Source organism: Thunnus maccoyii, chromosome 14, assembly GCF_910596095.1.
Source record: "Thunnus maccoyii chromosome 14, fThuMac1.1, whole genome shotgun sequence".
In the NCBI taxonomy this organism is placed as follows: domain Eukaryota; kingdom Metazoa; phylum Chordata; class Actinopteri; order Scombriformes; family Scombridae; genus Thunnus; species Thunnus maccoyii.
Window position 1 is genome coordinate 4,236,803 of NC_056546.1, and position 18,514 is coordinate 4,255,316.

Here is an 18,514-nt window from a genome sequence, read left to right on the forward strand (position 1 = left end):
GAACATGAAGTAGTGCAGATTTGAAGCTTTTAAATGCTATTTAAGTCTTTGATTTATGTAGAAAAGCAGCATCTCTTGATTTGGGGTAAAAATATATATATATAAAATAAAAAATAAAAGAAATAGTTAGTGTAAATGTAAAATGCAAACTCTCAATACATTGATAGTAGAAGGTAAAGCTGCAGACCTTCAGAGGAAATGAATGCATTAGTGATAAAAAGGCTTTTCCAGATATCCTCATCACACTAAATCTATAAACAACCTCTTGAAAATCAACTCTGACTCCCTAAAATATCTGAATTTAACGCCTCTACTTCCCCTAATGTGTAAAATTAGGCAACAAGCCACTTAAATTTGTCCAAAATTGAGTTATTAAACTAATTAATCCGCTGATACCGGAGCTGACCGAGGAGCACGGCATAACATATAGAACTCACTTTGCTCTTTTTAAAGTTTCAAATCCACTTGTTCTACCACTTAAAGCTACGACTTCCATGCACATTTCACCTTAATTGGAAAAAGTTTAAGGGGCTTGAAAGTTATAAAAATTTTAAAAGAGTTCTGTTCCCTTGTGAATGTGAGCAAAATTGCAAAAATGACCTCAGACTCCATTGGGATCAAATTTGCTCTTGTCCAACAAATGAACTTGTGCATTACTGTAATATATATTTTCACTTTCATTTACTCTCTGCAGCACCAGTTAGAGTCCTCCTCCCTCCCCTCCCTCCTCTTCCTCTTATCTCCATAACTCTACTGCAACCCCGAGGACGAGTGCACTTCACATGCTGGAGACTGCTCATAACATGCCGAACCAAAGTGGTTCGCCTCAATGGAAAAAAAAAAGAAATATTAGAAAAATATCGTGCTATCAGCTGAGTCATCACAGAGTGACTTCACACTTTAATTCATTGGTATGTACGTACACAGGCCGCTAATTCTGTCTGAAGGTGCATCAGCCAAACAGCTGCGGATGAATAAACTTATCATATCGTGGCCTGGTTATTCCGGGGTGTAAATCTCTAGTCAGGAAAACAAGTCAAACATCTTAAGATGGAGTGTGGTTGAGTGTAGGAATACATTACTTTGAGTTCCCACTTGTAAATGAAATTGGTTTCCTCGCCAGTCCTAAGCGCATTTGCACTGAGTACATTTCAACCTTCACTTCCCCAAGTTAAGATGCAGGAGCACCAGCGCTTTGCATGTAAATCTCTCAAGTTTAAGCACACAGCCTACGCTCGCTGGCTTGCTCTGTCTGTCTCTTTCTTTCTGTAACACACACACACACACACATGCTCTCTCTCTCTCTCTCTCTCTCTCTCTCTCTCTCATACCCCTACACACACACACAAAGCTACACAGCAAATCCAACCCTGACTCTAACTCTCTAAGACTCTATAACTTGTATTTCCTGTGAAATGCACTGTAGGGCGATTCCAAAACCAGTCACTGGCAGAGACGCAAATTCAAGTGTACACACACACACACACAGCTTGTACATATACTCATTAATACAACTGGCACTAAGTCTCTGGCACGTAAACACACACACACAAACACCTACACACACGAATCAGTATTCACAAGTCATCTAAATAAGTAAATGTGACCAGCCAATAGCTTTTATCATTCCTCACTAAACATCCTGTCTGTCACCGGCATGCAGGTAGAAACAGGGAAACTCAAATTAATGATGTGAACTACAGGACTGCATTGTGACTTAATCATGAAATTCAAAAATTAAAGAAAAACATAAGTAATAATAATTAATTCAGAATCTCATTAAGAAAATAAACATTTTTCTTGTTAAAAATGAGACGCAAAACAAAACAGAAAGACCAATCCTCTGAATGAAAGTCTTTTCCCACACTAGTCTCCGACCATGAAGGCATCGTCCGCTCCGACATCCGTTGATGTAATGCGGTTCTGTTGAAATCTCGCTTTGTGCAAACCGCACAAATTGTTGCACAAATCGTCGCACAAATCCCACAAATTACAAACTTGGCGACTGTGACTTTGACTGAAGCGAAATGACTTCTGGTTTGAAAAAGTCTCGACAGGCTCATGTCTGACACCACAAATACCTGGGTTTGATTTGCGTAACGGGACCACAGACACATAGGTTAAAGCCAAAGAAAGCTGCTGTGACATTTATATGTCAACACACAGACGCCAGATCTTGAGTTCCAAACCAAAACCAGAAAATGACTCTCTCTCGAGCATTCAAGTGTTCTGCAGCTGAACGACTACACTGTGGGTCCAAATGTACAATATGTACATCATTACTTCCTGGATTTTTTCTGGTCAGAGAGCTAAACCTGCCCTACAGCGATCTGGCACAAGAGTCCTGCTGCCTGTAAGTCCTGCTGACTCTTGTAAGCAGGACTCGATAAGTAAGTGACACCTGATTAGTAATTTTATGGTTATATTTTTGATGTTTTAGAAACTCATAAGAGCTCTTAAGACCAGGAACCTTCTGTTGTTCTCAGGAAGCCTGAAGCAAAGCCGACACACTCAAACACACTCAATATGTGTTTGTTGCTGATATACAAACTCTCCTGGTGTTTCCACTGACATGAAGCCATATTCTAACCGCTTTTCAAAGCCAGTACTAGAGGTTTTAACCTAGACTTGAATCTGACTTAAGTCACAAACATACAGTAGGGTCATTTATGAAGACCGGCATATTTATTTGCAATTTATCTATTAAGATTTGTGACTTGACATGAACTTTGTCCTAACTGCATATACTAATTCTAAGCAGATTTGAGTATGTTAGTGAGCTGGATAATTCACAAAATTAAGTATAAAGTACACAAAAAAACCTCTACTAACACTGAATCAGCTTGTTTTTTGGCTGTGATGTTAATGGACACATTGTGCATTATTAGCTATTATTACCTTCTAAAACAATACGCTCTGATAATTAGTATAACAGTATTATATCATACACTAGAAAGATCTCATGTATTGACCTCTCTGAACTATGGGTGAAACCTTTGTTTTGTATGATTCATTGACTTCTTTTTCAAAAGGTTGATAATATTAATGACACTCTTTTTTATGCATAAAGAAACCTAAATTGGGAACATATTGTCTCATTAAAACCAATTACAGTGTAAAACCTTCAGCGAAGCAGTAAAAGAGCTCTGTGTGCACAATAATGTGCAGGTATACTACCATTACACTTAGGATTGGGAAGGTTTTAATGGTCTCCCTGAAGAGAAAAAGGCTTTTTTTTAAATGTAATTTAGGTATGACAGAAGACAAAATCCATTTCATATTTTATTGCTCATTATGAATTAAAGAATACCCACTTTAGAGAAACAGCATTTATCTCTGCTGACTTCTTCTGATTGGAAGTAATGTTTTATGTAATAAGTCGTGTTCTTCTTTGGCAACTGTTTTGTCATCGCTGCGACGGTGTATTCGGTGTCTTACAAACACTCGGCACAAGCCCTCGCTTCCTCGCCAAGCGCTCCAGCTTGTCCTCAGAAGCGTAATGTGCCGAGTCAAAACAGCTCCGCGGTGCCACGTCAAACTGCCCGCCGTGGGTCTGAGCTACCACAGGCAGTTCCACTATCACAGCATACTGGGAGCAGTGGGAAGGAAGTGCTCCTGCTCATTTTTCAGTCCGCAGACTGGAGCAAAAGCAGCACTCTGGCAGGGAGGATTTGTATGTATGTGTGTGTGTGTGTGTGTGTGTGTGTCAACATCAGTGATTTAAACAGATATGCTCCACAGGCACGACAGCAGAGTATTGTGACTCACACACCAGGACACCTGACTCTCTGCAGTACGCACGAAAAAAGGCCGACTTCGTGCTTACACACATAAAGACCAGCACACACACACATACACAACCATGATGCACATTAGTGCGCCTGGGCGTCCAGCCCTCTCGCTGGTACGATTGCACATTACGTCCCTTTCACCTCTCCCTCCCTCCGGCTGGACGGCGATAAGTCTCCCGTTCTCAGTCGATGAGAAGCTGTGAATAATGGATGAAGTACAAGTTGCGAGCGACCGCAGCAGAGCGGCCGCGTGACGGACACAGACGCAAAAGAGAGAGACGTGGCGGGAACAGCAGGTGTCTGTCTTTAACCGTCGCCTCCGTCCCCTCTCAGCCTCTGTTTGTCTCTTTCTTTATCTCCGTCTCGATCATAACAAATTAGCGGGATAATCACTCGCCTTTTTTTTATTTTGGAACAACATGATTCAGACATCTGAAAAAACTAATTTCACTCAGCAAGTCGTCCTGTCTGAAAGCCTCAAGTGATTTGACCCTGGGTCAGCTGGCTTCACTGTTTACTGTCTTCTTTGACCTTAAAAACCACTCACACCATGTCTGTCTCAATCTATGAATTATAGCAAGGCCGACACACACACACACACATCACATCCCCTTAAGGTGGCACGGTCATGCCAGCTCCGATTCTCATAATACTCTTTTTATGTGTTATTTCAAGCTCTCCCTGAACGCTCTCTATGTCATTATCATTCGTTTTAACATGCATGTGTACAAAGTAGACTTTGAAACTGAGTGTGAATGCGGACGGGTGAACAGTTGGTGTTATTTCGCAGGGTGTTTCGTGGCTCAGTGCCAGTCACCTGTGGGGGAGAGTCTCGCTCCTGCCTGGTTAGTAGACTACCGTGGCTTCCTTCAGGGCTGACACCACGCTCAGTGACCTGTGCCGCTCTACTTGAACAAATAACGCAGGGAGGGGGAGGAGGAAGAGGAGGTGAGCAAGCGAAGGAGAAAGAAGTCTTGAGTAAATAGAAAAATATAATGTCATGTTATTGACCCTGCCTTGTTTTGTAAAAATTGCCTAATGAAGTTTTGTTGGTTTTCCTAACCTCTTTAAATATGTATTCTTCAAACAGTTCATTAGTCTTATTTATCTTCCTGTAGCTCTGGATCCTGCCTGATGAATCTCTCATTATTGTTTTCATTCTAGTTTTGCGTCAACTGAGTTTTTGCAGTAATGGAATTAAATGGATCTATTGGCTTAACTCGTAATGTGCAAGCACTGGGATACATATAAATAGGACTGGGTCATAATTCACTTGTCGACTCTCAGTGGAAATTATATGGTATTATCATTTTACAAAATCCTGTTTTCCATATTAATGATTTCAAGAAAACTGTAATTAAGAACAATATATATCTAAATCTATCTATCTGTCTCTCTCTCTATATATATATATACACACACATATGAAGGAGATATATAAACTGATATTAGCCTTTCATACCACACCAGTTTGAACATATTTTCTCATTCAAGACAAAGGAAAGGTGTGTCGAAAGTTTTGACTGTCATTCATCAGTGAATATGCTGATTAGGGATGTGTAGAGATCACAGTATTTGTATTTGTATCTGTATTTGTTTAGGCAGCAACATTATTTGTATCTGTATTTGTATTAGTACAGAAGTCCCAAATATAGTAGAGTAGAGTAGAGTAGAGTAGAGTATTGCCATTACTGTACATAGTTCATCCATCACAGAGAACTCTACGTTTCAAATGTAAAAATATTCCAATCAGTACAAATATTGGTCACAATTCTTTAATAACCATATTTAAAGGATACTTCATAAATGTCAAAAAGTGAAATTCTGCAGATGTATCTTTATTTTTGTAGCCTCAATTCAGTTAAACATCCAGTATCAGTCAGGCTCTAACATGAAAAGTTATGTCAGATATAATGGGATGTACTTAATGATTTCTTTTAAAGGTCCCATAGTTCCCTGTAATTCCTACAGAGGAAGTGATACAGAGGTGTAAATCCACAGGAAGGAATCTAGAAATTATTGTAATTTGGCTTCTAAAATTGTATGTTTGCCTGTATAGAAATATTATAACTGAATATTTCCTCTGGTTTAATCACCTAACCCGACATGTGAGCGCAGTCAGACAGCTTGACGTACACTTGTGGTACCTGCTCAGTGGAAACATGTCACTCTTATGAATTATGTACTAACTGCATCAATACAGTCAAATGGTCTTGTGCTTTATGACTCACGACCGGCGCCTGGTGCTGGATGCTTCACGTCGGGGAAATTGAACATTTCAGTGTGACTGTCAAAGTTTGAGTGATGCTCGATGACCTTTTACGTTACAACAGCTGTTCAACACACCGAGATATTTTAAACATCTCTCTGTATGCATCATTGTTCCAGCTTTTCTCATCACTTTTTCCATCTCTCGCTTCCTCCCTTTCCTATATTTCCTGCTTATTTTATGCAGATTCATTATATTTGTGTTATGAGGTGCCATAGGTTTCCTCTAAATATGCAAATTTCAAACATTTAACATCGCCATGGAGTTATACAATATATTTACCTCACAGCTCTGTTTCTAATTAATCATCAGTATTTTATATTAAGTCTGTGAGAATTGTGCAAAGTCCCTAAGAATGGAACGAGAGGATAAACGCTCTGGGCGTGGCCCCTTATAAGCTTCTCTGACTAAGAATGCTGATTTAAAATAAGCTCTCTTTCAGACAGGCATGACTCATTTGGTTCGGGAGGAGATTTTAGTCTTCCTCATTTAATGATAACGGCTCATCCAAAAGACAGCGGGCCGTTGGCCAAATCTCCCGAGCTGACGAGGCTACGAGACGATGACAGCGTGTTCTGGGTGGTGGAGAGAGAGAATCATGAGGAATATCGCTGGTGCGATACCTTCCTTGGCAAGTGTGGTCAGAGGTCGGCTTACGATGTTCTGCACTGTTATGGACAACAATCAAAAAATACTCACTTAAAGGTTAAAGTTCAGCATTTATAGTGTTACTTCAGTAAGTTATTTTGGGTTACTTTTATGTTTTAAGATCAGTTTTATTCAGTTTTATTTAATTAAACAACCTTAATTTAATGTCTTATTCACTGTCATCAAGCTGTTTTTCAGCTTCTGCAAACATTTGGAAAATTAAATAAAGTGTTTACTTGACAAATTAACTTCTTTACCCAACAGCTGCATCGTTTTATGATCTTACTAAACTTACTAAATGACTCATCAAGTAACCAGTAGCTGTTAGGTAAATGCAAGTGAATAAAAAGTACAAAGTTCATGTCTGAAATGTAGCAGAAGTCTGTAAAAATGGAAATATTATACTCAAGTGAAGTTCATCAAACTGATGCTCACAGTAAGGGCAGTACGTAGTAAATGTACTTAATGAATTAGACACAACATTATTCTTCTTACCATGAAAATACAACCAACTTTTCTACATTTCAACCTTGTTACACTTTCATTCTTGCTGTTGTCTCAAATCGTCAGCTCCCTAGGGACTGAAAAAAACCCCATCTACTTCTCATGATATGCTTTCTCATAAAAGAACCCATTTCTTATCCCTTAACTGAAACATTCAACTTTTCTTGGCTTAAGAAAGCATTTCCACTTGTCTTAAAAAAACAACAAAAAATCCCAGAGTGAAGCTGCTCTCCAACAGCTCTGCTGTTCTCTACATGACAGATTTTAGGAATGCAAAGGGCGGGAAAAGAATTTCCTCATGGAGGTCTCTATGGTATAACATTGTTATTATACATTCTTTTTTGTTACAGCGGTCCAATAACATTAGCTTCTTCATGCTATTAAGGACAGTCTGACTCGTACGTAACATCCTCTTTTATCCTTTTAACAGTATAGGTCGTAACTCTAGTAGCCAAAAAACGACTTATAGTTACGTTTCAGTGACAGACGCCATCTAGTGGCCGTCGTAATTATGACACAGTTCAGATGACGTCTATATTAGTTGACAAATTTCCATATTTGGAGTTGGTGGGTTGGGTGGATGGTTAGATAGATAGTTTAAAAAAAAATGTAACTACAATTGTTGTGGTGTTCACTGTTGCCATGACGACAAAGGTTGCCTAAGTAGTAATTTTAACCCAAACCACCTTTCAAGTGATCAGTTCAACCCAAACCATGATCTCTCACCAACTCTAACCAAGTGGTTTTTGTGCCTAAACCCAACCAGACCTTCACCACAGCGCCGTCACACCATCATTATTTTTTAGTGATTTGTAACAGCTTTGGAAAGCTGCCGACTGAGGCAGAATATTAGAAAATGCTCCTATGGGTCGTTCCAGAGAGCACGGTACAATTGACCTATTTGGTCCTTTTAATTATGAGGATGTGTTGCTTTTATCATAATCTTTGATGTTGGATATGGAGAGCTGTCGGCCTCCCATGGGTGGCATGCTCAGCTGGTTTTCCTGTGGCAATGTTTATTTTTACACTGTTTTAATGAAGTTTGAACACTCTGATGCTTTTTTTTTTTTTTTTTTTTAATTTTTGTTCTAGGTTTTTAAATCTAGGTTTTTGATTGAAGTCATAAAAACATATTAGCTCTACATTAAAAGGTTATTTATGTGAGTTTGCACTGTTTGTCAGGAAAGCCAGACCAGTTTTTTTGTTTTTTTCATCCAAGTAAACAGAGAATGTTAGAAAACTATGATCGTAATAAAATGACTGAGATGATATTTGATCTTGGACAGCTGCCCATTTCGTCTCTGTTGAACTTGAGACAAGTGATGATTCATAAAAGTAAAAGAAAATTCATAAAGTCCATTTATTTCCTCTTTTTTTTTTAAAATCCTCACCGCTGTGCCTTAAACATCAATTACTACCTGGGACGATGAATCTCTTTAAATGACAATTTCGGAGAAACAGTATTTACAGTTAAGCCCTCGGCGGCATCCATATTCCTGTCAGAGAACAGAGGGATTGAAGTTTTTAATTAATCTGAACGTCGGCATCCGCGAGGATACACACACACACACACACACAAATACTCACACGCTCTCTCCTCCACACACACACACACACACACACACACACACACACACACACACAGGCATCCACTCAATACAGACTGTAGCAGGAACATTTAGGTGTGACAGGCGGATAGTGGCAGAGCGACATATCAACCTTTGCATAAACGTCTCTCAGAGACACTTTGTCAAAATAAAAGTGTCTGAAGAGTGGGATTCTGTTCTCATCGCAGAGCTGTACGACACAGTGAAGGACCATACATTAACGTCACGCTAAACACCAGCTGCCCTTTACCTCTCGAGCACCAGAGACCACGAGATTATCTGCGCACATCTGATACTACAGCTTCCTTTTTAAGCATATCTTCATGTCAGCACTACTACATCCATGGTTTTTGTAGGGAGCTTGTGTTTTTTGCCATAGTACTACCCATGTATTTGAATGACCTTAGCACTGCCATGCACTCCTGTACTTGTATAATATAGCACCAACCACAACACAGTCATGCATATACTGCATAAAGGTGATGAGGTGAAGTTTGTTTGCCTGCACATAATAGTTGTGTTTTTGCAATAGTTGCATGGTTTTGTTTATCTTTGTTTATGTTTGTGCACATGATCTTGTATTAAAGTATAGAGCTTTTCTTCTTTGTTTGATAGGTTGCATTCAAAAATAGCAAAAAAAATCTGAAAAAATCATCAAATCGTGTTGGTTGTGTGGTCGTGCAGTGATGTTGTGGTTATGTAGCAGTCCTTGAGCACCAGGATACCTGATGTCGCTGCTCTATTCTGTATTTTTTTGCTCTTTCCACATCATGCATGTAACAGGAAGTAGCAATAAGATGTGCTCTATCTACAGTAGAGGAAGAATTTAAGACTGACATTCCCGCCTCGGACAACCGTTAAAACATATTTGCACTTTTCACCTTTTCGTCAACATTTTTTTGCTCTTTGCAGAAATGTTATGCGCAAACTGAAAACAGCAGTATGGAAATGTACCTGGTGAAATCGAGAGGGATAAAGGCAAAGAGACAGTGTGTGTTAGCCCCTCAGGTTTGAGTTAGAATGCACAATTCAGCATGATTCAACCTCACAACCTTATTGATGTAATCCCCCCTTCAGCCAGACTCGCAGCAAAAAATGTGCTTGTTTAGTTTGCATTTGTGTGTTCGCTTCTTCGGTCAGTTGTGCGTGCGTACAGACATGCACTCATTCATATGTGTGTGTGTGTGTATACATGCATTTGTCAGTGAGAGATGGTCATCCTTTTGCAGTACATGGTGCATATGTACACCAAAATTGAAATAATGCAGTGAATTGCAAAATAATGGCCAAATTCATTCACAAAGACATAGCAAGTTAACTTTTCAGCAGGCTGTGTGATGCAAAATGAAATATTTTCCCCTCGCGCCATCACTGCCTGCAATAAGCTGTTTTTGGCTATAAAACTAATGTAGCAGTCACAGACACTGGCTGCCCTCTAAAATGGAAATTCGTAAGCCAAAATGGCAGTGGCAGTGGGAATATCAAAATATGACATATCCTCTGCGTCTTCCAACCCCCCTACTTCTCTCTCCCTCGCCGCCTCCCCCCTTCTCCATCCGTCCGTCTCTTCTCCTGGGTTTTTTTTTTCAACAGAGAGCACATCTGCTGTAGGAACTCTTCTGAAGGACATGTCAACCCTCTCTGACACAGCTGACTAAGCAGACAGAAGGACGGACGGGCCAACGTACTGACACCTCTCTCAGATGGTCCCGAGGGAACCGAAAATCTATAACTGGCTTAATCTAATACCGAGGAGGCTAAAATCATTGCGAACGGCGCAACAGATCCGACGAAATCTGACGTTACGAGACTCATATCTCAACCGCAAGCGTCTTTGGAGCAGACGTGTTTAACTCTCAAGCAACTACCAACCTTTTTTTGTTTTCCAAATGTCAGATCAGAGGTGGTTGGCGTCATATAATCTGCATCAAAAGCTGGAAACAACCCAAAAATGTGTTTCTATGGGTACAAACAGACAGATAATATTTGATAACCAGCAGTTCTTCATGCTTGGAAAGCCCGGCATAAACAAAATGAGCCAAGAGCAAACCGCAGTGTGCTCAAATCCAGCTATTTCTACAAGCGCTGTAAACTAAAAAGAAATCCAGAGAACGTTAATTATGAAAACGACCACACATACTGTCTGTCTGCGATGCCTATCTGAAGCTACGGGGACTAGAAATATCATAACATGGCAATTAAATAAATGGCAAATTGTGAAACTTATTTGTGCAGTGTGATCTACTGTACAAGAACACACAACGAAAATAAGCTACAGGCGATTTGAGTATGAATTCTGTGTCTGACTTCATCTCACGAGAGCAATCATGCATGATTCAAACACACACAGAAAACACTCGTTACCCAGTATGGCCCAATTGGGATGAGCTCTCCTGTTTCTACTGGGATCCTGAAGTTCCGTTGAGGAGGGGTTCCCTCTGCCCAGAGCGGGCTCTCTGCCCTGGGATACCCTGCCCTGGTCGCCCCCCCTTCCTGGAGCGGAAGTGGCGGAGCTGCTCCAAGGTTCCCCACCCTCTGCAAGAGATGCGCTTGATTCAGGACCACCAACCAAAAGCAAATCACGGGGGGTCATCAGGGTTCACAAAGGTCACAGGGAGGTCAAGACTCACAGGTCAGAGGAGGAAGGGAAAAGGCCAAACAAGGACCGGAAAGAGAGCATTCAGATCATTCAGCTGACGGGCAAAAGTCACAATCTGGGTGTTTTCCAGGTAGGCAAAGGTAAAGGCAGAAGGGGTGCAAAGGAGAAGGGGGTTCTAACAGATCTTTTGATGAAAGGAGCAGGAGAAAGAGTAAGACTGGTTCAGTATGCCACAGAAGAGAGTAAGGAAAGATGAATTGTTGCCCGTAACATCAGTGAGGGAGTATAGTTCTTCTCTGCAGCAGACACAGCGAGAGGAAGTTCTTTCATTTATCGTCGATGTCAATCAACAAAATCACAACCGGACCGAATCATTCTCTACACCTGCTCAGCGGGGCTACAAAGGCTCAACAATCTTTTCACATCAGTGACGACTTGTCTTCTCTGTATTTTTTTTTTTTTTTTTTTTACAAACTAAGCCACATGTGGTGTAAGTACACATAAAGAGCCCGACTGCAGCAGGAAAAAAAAAAAGAATTTAGATGGTGTTTACCGAGATTACCCATCGAAAAACTGCACAGTCGGTGTGGTGAAAGATCGCAGTTTAGCCCACTTACATGTGAAGAGAGCGTACACACAACCGGATCGATCAAACAGTCACGCTAGCCTCACATGAAACAAGCCCAGAATAGAAGCATCTGAAGCTGCCTGGCAAATTGGGGGCACGCAGTTATAGATTTTTTAGTTAGGAGGACGGTTGTGGATGAAACAAATGCAAATTTATGTATCAATGCCCTCATTTAACATCTCTGAGAGCAAAGACTGGCACAGAACAAGGGCTCGGCTGGATGCTGTTCGTGTATGTATGTATGTGTGTGTTTTTTGGGTGCCAACGGGTGTATGCATTCTTGAACATGTGCATGTGTGTGTGTGGGTGCGTTTGGTTGTGTGTGTGTGTGTGTGTGACTGTTAAAGGTTGTGTTTGCTTTTCAGGGATGATGCTGCTCTGTGATCAAAAGGAGAGGCACAAAGGGAGAAAGGAGAGGGAAAAGGGTGAAGCTATTATTCTCCAAAGGGAGGCGTTTCTTTTTTTTTTTTTTTAGTTAGAGACGCTGCTTTAATCAGACACACTCTGGCTGTTGACAAATACGATCACAGGGGACGGAGAGTAAATTCCGATCGACCAGCGGGGACCTTCAAAGTGTGCTAAGAAGGGAAAAAGAAAATTGATACTGCTGTAATTCTAAAGTAGGAAGCAAGAAAGTATGAGGGAGGAGATTAGCTAGACCACTGATCACAACCTTTTCATAAATTAACAACAACCAACTACAATAGAAGCCACAATGCAATAATAGCACATGTAACAATGACTGGGTGGAAGCTAGGTGTGCTAGCAAATTGAATAAACTCCAATGGAGCAAGTAGCAAAACATAAAATAACATAATGATGACACATTTATTCTTATATATATTTTTTTGTATGAGCAAGAGTGATAAAAACAAGGCCTTAACTTTTATGACTCTGCAAATCAAGGGTGAAACAATTCACAGAATTAACAGCTCGATTCAGTGCGTTTCCATTACAGCAAATATAAAGTCTGCTTTAAATTTGCTTTTTTTTAATATGCAACATTTATGTATTTGGTTTTCTCTGTGACATGTTAAGCACAAAACAAAAGCTTTGCAATATGACAACCAGATGTAGCGACAAAAACAGGTGAAATAAACCTCTTAACAACCATGACATTGCGTTATTCCAAAGATTCTGAACCAAATACATAATTTCACCACATGCTAAAACAACAGCCTCAGCTTTTACAGTAGATGTAATGTCAAACATCCTTCAAGAAGATAAACAAAGAAGAAACCAAGAAATCCTGATTATTGCAGAACTCTATGCTGATACTGGACAGTAAAAGTAGATTTATCACTGTCTATGTTTCAACAAGACTCACTCAACTGAGAATAAGATATTTCAACAATTTCCAACTGAGGAAGGGGGTATAACTTTACAAATCCACTTCTATGAAAGAATGAAACAGTATAGTTAAGTCAAGTCCGGTTTGCTTTGGTAGAATATGAAATTCTATTAAGACACAGCAGCACCGAGTGAAAACCCTGACGGCCGGAGCCATGGCAGATTAATCCTGTGAGTTGACTGTGTGCAGCTGAGGGCTTAGAGCAGCAGCTTAACACAAGGCCGCGGCTTTGGCACACCTGTCAGTGATCAGTCATGCCTCAGCCAGCCGAGCAAAACACAATGTGATTATAACGTTGTAATTAACCACGCCGTACTAAAGCAATCTTTACTTTATACTTGATTCAAATGTAATTATTGGCCACATTTAGATGCATTTGAAAGATTTAAGTATATAAAGTAGGGATGTGCAGAGAGCCTGGTGTTTGTATTTGTACTTTACTCATCGACTCATTGCAGGCAGACCTTTAGAGTATTTATACACCCGTAACACAGAGACAGCACACCGTGTAACATGTAGAAGAACTTCAACGGTGATTCTTGCTTTGCACTTTTCATTTATTGCCTATTTTTTACAACCTAACTTTGTGGAAAGGAGAAGGGGAACAACAGGTGATGGAGAGTCCCTTGGTAACTGGTATTTGACATGTTTTTTTGTTTTTTTCTTCCGAAAAACAAATAGTTTTTAGAGTATTTGTAGAAACAAATATTTGTATAAGACCCACTATTTGTGCTTTGCCAAATAGTGTATTTGTATTCGGGCACACCCCTAAGTGTGCAGATAGGCTGAAGCAGGAGTTTTTTAGGTTACATATAATTATTGTTGAAACAGCATTTAAAGCAATCTCTTTTAATCTGCTGCAGGTCCTAACTATATGTTAAAATATAGTCCCTGACATGCCGAGGAGACAACAGTTACTACGCCTCCACTTCCAACATGCAACATCTACCATGATTACAGTGTTAACATGCATCAAATATCAGCCTATATATGTTTTCACATTGCATAAAAGAAAGTTTTGGGGACGCTGCACATCTAAATCGAATCTTTCACTTATAATTTAGAATGTATTTCTTAAATCTTAGGTTATGACTATGTACAGTATATGTGTGCAATTTGTCCTTTGCTTGTAAGTCTTGTCCAACCGCACAGGCGCAGGTATTCGTGTATAACTCTATCTGCGTAGGTGTCTGCAACTGTGTATGTGAAAAGTTAATTGTCCATATTTGCATGCAGTATAAAGCAGCAGTGGGAGGCAGACCTGGCACATGCTCCCTCCCGCTGATTTAAGCTGTCAACTGCATTTATTAACTATGATGAATCACCCCTCCACTTCACATCCAATCAAAGCCCTCTCAGAGGGACTCAAATCTGGTCACCTTTAACTAAATGATTTTTCTTGGCCCATGGTGCGCCAGCCAGCGATTGGACTGGCAACCTGATGATACGGCTGCTGTTAGAATAATTCTGCCAATGGCCAACAGCTGGATCAGTCATTTCTGAAACAGTGTGTTGAATTAAGTGGCAAGCTGACATGTAGCTGCATGGGGAAGGATAATTTTAAAAAAGCCTGGATGGATTGAGGAAATAAAAATAAAGAGTTCCGCAGTTGGTGAGACATGGAATATAAAGGTGTTCTTTTAACCTTGCCTTAAGGATTTGGATTAAATCTGAACTAGGTTCAGTCTCTGCTGCATAACACAGTACAGTTTACAATGCGAGCTGACAGCTACCACTGAATGTGAATAATCTTTCTTCCACAATGTAGAGGAATTTTCCTTAAACCTCGCCTTTCATCCCAAACCAACAACTTAAATCCATCTATATTTAATTAAAATGTGCTCACACATTTCCTAGCATATCTGCATAGTTCACATTACTGTGCACTGTACGCCAAAAATCATCTGCACAGAGATGAGACAAGGTCAGTGAAAACACAAATTCCCAACAGGCTGTGTCCTCTCAGAACACAAGTCTGTTACTGTACACCTCAAACCTTGCTGAAGGATAAAGCCTTTGATCCCAGCCTGAACAGAAGAGCTTGGGCGGAAAATAGGGAGGGAACAGGGGAAAAAAAGAGAAATCAATAGATTCTTGTAGACACAGCCTCAAGTTTCCAATCTAACACAGCACTGTATTGATTAGGCTTCATACGAGACAAGGCACAGGGACGGTAATGTCGGCAGTGGATTTTGGAGTCTTTAACACAACGAACTCCTGTGTAGGGGACGGGACGATGGGATCTATAGGGGCAGCTTTTTCTACTGCATTGCAAACAGACGACATGCTGGGATGATGGATGGGTGAATACAGTATGAGGACGTGTACCAGAAAGATGTCATGTCAGTGTACTGCAGAGAGCTTAAAGAGTAAAAAAAACAAAGCCAGACGTCTTGAGCCAAAGTAGCATTGCACACCAGAAAACAAAATTGAGGGACGAATAAAACATAAAAAATATAAAGAGAGACATTGAACACTGAAACCTTTAGCTCCAAACCACAAGTTGAATTAAATCGAGTGGCTGGAACCCAAAATAGCTCCCAAAGCGACTGTCAAATAGAAGTAGTGTAATGTTTATCCTGAGGGTGGCGCCAGACCTAAATCACATCAGCCATACTGGGTCACCTTCCTCTCCACTAAGACTCAGCTGCATTTAAGCTGTGGCTGACATTCTAGCATTTAGCATTTTATCATGCTAACGTGTACCGTGTAACGTTTAGCATGTGTGCCTGCTGTGTGATCATGCACTCAAGTAGCTGACTGGAATTCTGCGAATTATCATGAAAACGTACCTCAGAAACTAAAAAACACAAGGGGTTACACTGGAATAAAAGTCCCCAGAGTGGATTCCCAAAGCCATTACAATCCTCTGAGGGCTGTTAGTGTCTGTAACAAAAAATGTGGCAATCTAACAAATAATTGATGAGATATTCCACTCTGGACTAAAGTGTTGGACTGAGAGATGGACCAGCTGACAGACATTGCCGTCCTCAGACTGCTAGCATCGCTACAATTTGTTGTCACATGTCCAAAGTTCTATGTATTTTTATTTTTTCATTTTCTTCAATCTTGTATATGTTCACGGAAAAGGTATGCTACAGTCACAACAGTAGGACCATACTCAAACTAAGTTCAGGTGTCTTATGTTGTAGAAACTAGGCTGCACTCTGGCTGAAAGGAAGCACATCAAGTAATGATTTAACACAAAGGTCACCAAGTATATGTCCTGCTGAAAGCTCCTGGGTATTGAATATCAGACAAGAAACACAATGCGGCCGCGGTGAAGTTTGAAGCTGTAAACCGGTTTGACTATCCACAAACTCAAAAAGCTGGAGGAGGAAAGTCGTCTGGAAGAGCCTCCCAATTGAAATTCATAATTCAAGTTGCTTTGAGTCAGACTACACTGAGGGCTGCGCTCGGTCCGTGATTGACATGCAGAGTAAGAAAGGCATCTCGTTTAATGATGCAGCTTGAATTATGTTATATTAGCCTAAGGGAGCTGAGTCACTTAGTTTGTAAAGGTGAACGAGCGGTTTTCTGGGAAGTGATGAGGAGGGTTTATGAGTACGACGGCGAGGTCAGAAGTGTGATGACAATGACACCAAAACCAAACCAGTAAATCATGACTTCATCAGCTGCACTGCCTGTTTCTGGAAAAAACGGATTCTCATATTTTAAGCCCTTTTTCCTCAGGCTGGCTTGAGGCTAAAGCAGTGATGCACCAATCCCACTTTTTCTCTGTTCAATGATTCTATTAATTTCCTATTTGTTTCTGATCAAGCTGCTGCCCCTCGTTCTCATAAGGATTATTTCAACCATGTTTGATCTTATGAGTGGAATTGGGACCGTCAACAACATGGGAAGGGAGGAGAACAAGGGAAACAGAAAGCAGGAACATAGTGCAGTGTGCAACGAGTAATAATTCAGACTCTGAAGTTCTTGAGATTAGGATTTCATGTTCATGCAGGATTTGAGGGTTGCCTGGAGACGTGTCTCTAATAGTCTTTCTGTCGTCAGTGTGTTGTTTCTGTCTTTACTCAGTGTGTGGCCTTTTTTGACTGCCAAGACTAAAACACTAGTGTATGTTACTACAAATGGTGTCTTAGTAGGTTTTAAAAATCTTAAAGGGGACGTATCATGCACATTTCTAGGTCTATATTTTTAATCAGGGGCTCTACTGGAATATCTTTGCATGATTTACAGTTATAAAAACCCTCCTTATTTATCTTATACTGGTCCTTTATGCAGCCCCTCAGTTCAGCCTCTGTCTGAAACAGGCAGTTTTAGCTCCTGTCTCTTTAAGGCCCTCTTCCTGATGAGCCCACTCTGTTCTGATTGGTCAGTTTCAGGAAGCTGCGTCACAACTGACTTCCAGCTGCTATATCACCAAACCATGAAACAAATTATAGTAGTAGGATTTCACTACTTTTTTTTCAGTCTTTAATTGAAATGTCAAACACATCTGTACATGTTCTGAGCCAGAATCTGATCTGAAATATGAGAGTGGACAACGTGGACAACCCAGGGAAAAACCTTAGCAACAACCTTAGCAACACAGGCTACAAAACGAACAGCCATTTATAGGCAATCGCGACAAGCCAACATCAACATCCTCAACAAGGTAGAAAAATGTTCCTACTGAAAAGTTGAGAGTAGGCTGAAGCCCTGATTTTTGTCTTGCAGGAAGTATTTCTACATACTCAAGTTTTGGAACTTTCAACATGTTAAACATAGATATCTTCACATCATAACAATATATAAATAACAGAAAAAAGCATAATATGTCCCCTTTAAAGGTATGGAAGGACTGATCATGTCTGGCCAGCACCTGATCTGTTTACTAGGTTCAAGAGCCGCACCAACCCTGATCAGATTGGTGCATCACTAGGCTAAAGACCAAAAAAAAAAAAGAGGAAACACCCACTCTATGAAGAAAATCTGTTTGGTGGCAAACAGTGCAGGACTGTTTGTATCCAGAGCAACTCCCTGCTACAAATACATTTGACTGAATAAGCGTGAAGCAGGAAACAGCAGAAAAAAAAAAAGAGCGAGTGTGCTCAGTCAACCAACTCTGAATAAATAAAGGCAGAAAAAATAAAGTTACGAGAACAGGCGGG

General features: G+C 40.4%; 1 protein-coding gene across 3 annotated transcripts in view; it reads right to left on the bottom strand.

The window, feature by feature from the left end:
• gfra1a (gdnf family receptor alpha 1a) overlaps nt 1–18,514 on the bottom strand; it is a 101,943-nt gene that overhangs the window by 74,480 nt on the left and 8,949 nt on the right. For 2 of the 3 annotated variants that reach the window (XM_042432660.1, XM_042432663.1), the window contains one exon: nt 11,184–11,354. The exons of the other annotated variant lie outside the window; for it this stretch is intronic. In XM_042432660.1, the coding sequence (XP_042288594.1) occupies nt 11,184–11,354 (171 nt within the window). The remainder of the gene's footprint in view (nt 1–11,183; nt 11,355–18,514) is intronic. 3 annotated transcript variants of the gene reach the window in all.